General features: G+C 35.1%; 1 protein-coding gene across 1 annotated transcript; it reads left to right on the forward strand.

The window, feature by feature from the left end:
- Window positions 1-1,889: 1,889 nt before the first annotated feature.
- Window positions 1,890-5,526, forward strand: thoc3 (THO complex 3). Its single transcript, XM_077235951.1, has 6 exons — window positions 1,890-2,106; window positions 2,890-3,046; window positions 3,123-3,327; window positions 3,424-3,585; window positions 4,577-4,677; window positions 4,767-5,526. The coding sequence occupies exons 1-6, from the start codon at window positions 1,927-1,929 to the stop codon at window positions 4,928-4,930; spliced, it is 969 nt and encodes a 322-aa protein (XP_077092066.1). The 5' UTR covers window positions 1,890-1,926; the 3' UTR covers window positions 4,931-5,526.
- Window positions 5,527-6,105: the final 579 nt, after the last annotated feature.

Consider the following 6,105-nt stretch of genomic DNA (forward strand, 5'->3'; position numbering starts at 1 on the left):
CTCTTTATACCTCTTTTTTTCTATTTTTTAAACAAATGCATGTCAGCATCACATCTTATCATTAGACTTAAGTTATTTAGCACAGTATACATGGTTGTGCATAAGCAATTTAAGTTCAAATTAAATTAAAAGAACTTAAGAACTTGCATATGCAATGACACAAAAGTTGTAGCCTACCTTACGATTAAATAGCATGCTTAAATATTTCTTTAAAATGTTTTTTATGTAGTGCGTTTCTTGAAGTAGTTGGTCTCTAACGTTATAGATTATATAAGTGTTTTTTAAAAGGGAGTTTTGCGCTCATTGTAACAAAAGAAATTCCAAAACATTACTAAGAGGGCAATGAAATATACATGAAGGCATTAGCAGGTAATGCAACTGGATCTGCCAGTAAGAAACAGAACCTGGAAACGAGAACAACACACTATTTGAACTTTTCCGGATTGCGCAGTTTGAAAAAAACTGCAAAAGTTTAGTGATTATTGAACATGACTGAATTCAAGGCACTCATTTTCATTACGCAAAACCCCTAACAGAATGTTAACTCAAATGCCACTCAAACCAGCAACTGTGAGGAGCAAACAATCATCTAGGGACCGTTTACACAAAACAGAAACTTGTTGTGGCCGTTCATTTACACGACAACTGCGTTTTGAGGCCTGAAAACTCAAACCTTTGAAAATGGAAGTGCAAGCTTTTGAGAGCGATACCATTATCGTCTTTGTGTAAACTACAAAAACGAATTTGTGAAAACTGTGATGTCATGAGCATGCTGCGTGTTCAGTCTATAGACACGTAGTGTTTCTTTACAAAGTGACATATAACTACTGGCCTGGCATGAATAATACAGCGTTTTTAGTCTTTTTGCCGAATCGTGTGAACTAGGATCGTTTTGACAATGTAGTCTTCTGTACATGAAAAACGCAAAGGAAAACTTTTCCATTTTTAGCACATTGTTGTCGTGTAAACGTGCCAAAGGGAAAGTTCTTGAATCGTCTCAGTGTAAACTACAAATACATACGCATGCGTATTCTGTGTTCAGGTGCGTGGTGACATCGCCAACTACTGGCCTGGCATGTATAGAAAACTGAAAATTTCTTAGTTCAGTGGTCAAAATACAATTGAAATCTCACTTGTTATATCTACAATTTTTTTTTTATTGTAGCGACTGTGAGCTCAATTATCATTATAATTTATACTTATTATGATATTTGTGGGTCAGACTGATCCTAGCTACATTTGAACAAAAATCACACTGTGGAAAAAATAGCAAATAGATCAAGAGTATTGTATCTATTGTATCATGACTTATGCATGTTGGTTAGGCTTTTTTAATTACATAATTCATAATTACAATGTTTTTATGTCATAATGTCAATTTTTTCCTCAAAATAATGACTTAGTATGTCATAATTAATGCTTTTTATGTCATCATTTTACATTTTTGACATTTATTATGTAGTATCTCATAATTTCCACGTTTATGTTCAATTACATTTCTATTAACGTATAGCGCTTTTCACAATACATATCGTTTCAAAGCAGCTGTACAGAAAATGCATGTGTCTACATTACAATTTAGAGTGATCTGTTGGCAGAGCTGATTTTCAAAATAAACAAATCATGCAGTTAGCTAACATCATGCGTGTTCATTTTAGGCAGAAACAGCTTTTTACAGCAGTTATTACAAGTTGTGATCATAAAGATTAGGCATAACATATAATTATAATATTTGGTAGTTGTGTATGTTGATTCAGAATCGGTATCATCTGACTTTCTATCATAATTATGATTTATCAAAGCATGTTTTATTTTTCTTATGTGGAGGATTTTGACATTATTTAGTATGTCATGTCACTCCCGTACACTAGGTGGCAGTAAGTAACTAAAGATTAAGCTTAAATACACGGCGAATGACAAGCTAGCATGGCGTCCTCATACTATCAGGAGATGCAGGAGATTTTCAGGAATAACAATAAAAGCAGAGAGTTCCCGGCTCACAGTGCTAAAGTGCATTCGGTTGCCTGGAGCTGTGATGGAAAACGTCTGGCGTCCGGATCATTTGACAAAACCGCCAGCGTGTTTGTCCTGGAAAAAGACCGACTGGTGAGGTTTATCATCTCCATCATCTGCAATGCACCCTGAATTATACAAGTGACTCATACATGTTGATTATTGGTATTGGTATTTAAACGACGTTTCAGCAGTTCTTGAACAGTTCTCAAATCCATGATCGATCTCCATCATTTCTGTTATTTTGATTAGCATTTTTTAAAGGGATAGTTTACCCAAAAATGAATATTCTGTCATCATGTCACCCTCGTGTCGTAACCCAGTAAGACTTTCGATCTTCTTCGGAACACAAATGAAGATCTTTTTGATGAAATCTGAGAGATTTCTGTCCCTCCATTGACAGCTACGCAACTACCACTTTGACGCTTCAAAAAGTTAATAAAGAGATCGTAAAACGAATCCATGTGACTTGTGCGCTTTTGTCCAAATTTTCTAGAGACTCGATTGCTTTGTAATGAACAGATTGAAGTAAGGCTTTTATTCACATATAAAGTGCGAACATAAACAGAATCTCAACTGAGCCCGCTTGGCGCTCTTGCAAACGCCAGAAAGCTCTCAGATTTAATCAAACAATCTTTATTTATGTCCTGAAGATGAACAAAAGTCTTACTAATTTGGAATGACATGAGGGTGAGTAAGAGATGACAGAATTTTAATTTTTTTGTAATAAAAAAATAAAAATCCCTTTAAGTAATACCACGTGACAACTATAACTACTTTCATTTAGGTAGTATTTAGGTTAGCTGTGTTTACGATGACAATTTATTTGATTAATCTATCATGAACTTGCTCACCCATTAACCTATATTGTATCAGGTGAAGGAAAACAATTACAGAGGACATGGAGACAGTGTGGATCAGCTGTGCTGGCATCCCACAAACCCTGATCTGTTCGTCACTGCATCTGGAGACAAGACCATCCGCATCTGGGACGTACGGACCACCAAATGCATGGCCACAGTCAGCACGAAAGGTGAACCTCTAAACCTTATCTCCGTCACATCTTTTGTTCTCATGAGATATTTATTTATCTGTTATTTAACTTTCAGGGGAGAATATCAACATATGTTGGAGTCCTGATGGTCAGACAATTGCTGTAGGCAACAAGGATGATGTTGTTACTTTCATTGATGCCAAGACACATCGTCCTCGTGGTGAGGAACAGTTCAAGTTTGAGGTCAATGAGATCTCCTGGAATAATGACAATGACATGTTCTTCCTGACCAACGGCAATGGCTGTATCAATGTATTAAGGTATGTTTATCTGTAGTTTTACTTATAGGCTGTATTGTTCTAATGACGATTTTAGTAAATGGGAAATCAAACGTCATGTTTCTCTCTCTTTTTCAGTTACCCTGAACTGAAGCTCATACAGTCAATTAATGCCCATCCGTCCAACTGCATCTGCATTAAATTTGATCCCACTGGCAAGTATTTTGCCACCGGAAGTGCAGATGCCCTGGTCAGCCTGTGGGATGTGGAGGAGCTGGTGTGTGTTCGATGCTTCTCCAGGTCAGCTGATCAGAATTTAGATTTTTTTTTCTCATAAATTTGACTATTTATCATAATTTTGACTGTCATAATTGTGACTTTTTATCTCATAATTTTCACTTTTTTTCCCCCCTCATAATTTTGACTTAGTATCTCATCATTTTTTTTCCTCCAGGTCAGTTGATGCAGTCAACTGTTAACTAAAACTCTTAACAGTCAATAGAAATAAATCTGAAATAAAATATACATTTGAGATTAACTAAAAATTAATAAATAAATAAAAATTGAAGTTGAAGTGCTAAAATTCATAAACCTGAAAAATATATGAAATCTAAATAGAAATATAATGCAAAACTTACAAAAATGCCTATAACAAAATTAAATTATTAAAATGGAAAATGAAAACAGAAAATATTTAAATAAATCAAATTCAAATAATGATTAAATACTGTATATAAATAATATATACAGTTTATTATATAAATAATGCTAAAATAACACTGAGCTGATGTTATGGTGTATTTACTTTATTATGGTTACCTGAACAATAAGAATTTGAAACATGTACATAATTTAATGCAATAAATCTTGTAATAAAATATATTGTGATTTATTACCTTTTTTCAAATACAAATGTCCCCAAAAGAATACTTTGTCGACATATGATTTATCTAATAAGTTCTCATTCTGTTCATTTCACATCTTCATATCCATGTTCAATTGTCCCTTGTATTTAGACATATTTTTAATAGAAATTAGTCAAATAATAATGTTTGCACACAGTTTTTTTTTTACAATGCATAAGCAGTTTTACAAAGAACTCTTCTTATTATTTCCTGCATTATAAGCACGGTGCTTACAGTAAAATGATGTATTGTGCTACAAAAATATCACGATACTAAGCTGTATTGATTGTTATTTGTCAGCAGGCAAGCACATTGTAATTTGTTTTCTTGTATTATATTATAATCTAATGTTATATAAAGTCATATTTTCATTCTGAATCCAATAGACTAGACTGGCCTGTGCGGACGCTTAGTTTCAGCCATGATGGTAAAATGCTGGCGTCAGCCTCTGAGGACCATTTCATTGACATCGCTGAAGTAGAGACGGGTGAGCAGATACATTTTGAAATTATCATGAAAGCTTGAAATGTGTTTTACCAACTTATTCATGTTTGTTGTTGTGTGTTATTGCTGTAGGTGAGAAACTCTGGGAGATTCAGTGCGAGTCTCCAACCTTCACTGTAGCGTGGCATCCAAAGAGACCCCTGCTGGCGTACGCCTGTGACGATAAAGAGGGCAAATATGACAGCAACCGAGAGGCTGGGACAGTCAAGCTCTTTGGACTTCCCAATGACTCTTAAGAACCAGTGTTTGTAGCTTGTTTTTTTTTTCTTTTCTTCAGGCCTCATTTGAGGTTTAATGAATAGTTTGTTTGATTGACTTACTTTGTATTAGATTCCAACTTATTTTGAAGCAAAAGCTGTAAATAGATCGAAGATATTGTGATGTTCTGCTCTCATATAACTTGATGAGTTCCTGAATGATCAAGCTCTAAATTACAAGTATAAATAACTACTGCCTTCAGCTCATCTTTCGAACATAAGAATGTTCAACTTTTTCCAAAATATTTGCACTGTGCATGGCGACATGTCATCATGTCTGTGTAGAGGACTTGAAAATTATTTGACTTGAAGCACATGTTGTTGTTTCCATGATTGTCCCTTTTGGGAGAAAAAAATATGGATTTTTTCCTTTAGGAATCTTGTAATTCTTTTGTTCAAATGCACATCTCGTTCCTCCGGTTTTAGAAATGACCAGCAGAGAGCGTCATAAGCTCAAAGAGAGAAGGCACGGCAATACTGTCTAATACAGGCATTTTTATGTTTGTTTTTTACAGAAATAAACTTGTATTTTTTAATTAAAATTGTTTCATAAAGTATGATTGACTTAAAAGCCATATGATGTTTTGTGTTTATGATTTTATGGTAAACAAGCCTTCGCTGGAAAATATGAAGCACCATATCTTAATGTGAGAGGGAGAACAAACAAAAAACTGAAATGGAAAAGTAAAAAAAATTCTGGACCTTTGCTTGTCAATTCAATTATGATTATGCTAAAGCTATATTTATTTAAGTATTTATATTTATTAAGTGAAGAAACAGTATTATTAGATTATTGGGAATTATTAGAAGAACATCCTGGGCTGAGCAGAATCTTGTAAAGTTCTAGCAGAATGCTGTAATATTGTATGTGCCTATACATGAATATCAGATGATGTCACCAACGTCTCCTCACTGACGTCACTCACTTCTAAAACTTGTCTTCCGCCATTTTGAGTACCTGATTCGGCAAGATCGATACGTCAGTCGCAAAGGAACTAGAGCTTAGATTATCTGCCCGAGCCCGAACTTGACCCGGCCCGGCCCGACCCGATATTTCCCGTCACTATCCTCGGGCCGGTTCCTTGATCTAGAGACGTGCACTCCCAACGCAATAGAGCGCGGCGCGGGACTAGATTTGATGGCCGAGTGCGAGC

Source organism: Siphateles boraxobius, unplaced genomic scaffold (assembly GCF_051911475.1).
Source record: "Siphateles boraxobius isolate OS27281-9 unplaced genomic scaffold, OSU_SipBor_1 2, whole genome shotgun sequence".
Classification (NCBI taxonomy): domain Eukaryota; kingdom Metazoa; phylum Chordata; class Actinopteri; order Cypriniformes; family Leuciscidae; genus Siphateles; species Siphateles boraxobius.

Bases quoted from the DNA above. Each gene is read 5' to 3' on its own strand.
- thoc3 (XM_077235951.1), top strand. From the start codon at position 1,927: ATGGCGTCCTCATACTATCAGGAGATGCAGGAGATTTTCAGGAATAAC. The intron at 2,107-2,889 runs GTGAGGTTTATC...ATATTGTATCAG, and splicing joins TCCTGGAAAAAGACCGACTG to GTGAAGGAAAACAATTACAG. The intron at 3,586-4,576 runs GTCAGCTGATCA...TGAATCCAATAG, and splicing joins TGTGTTCGATGCTTCTCCAG to ACTAGACTGGCCTGTGCGGA.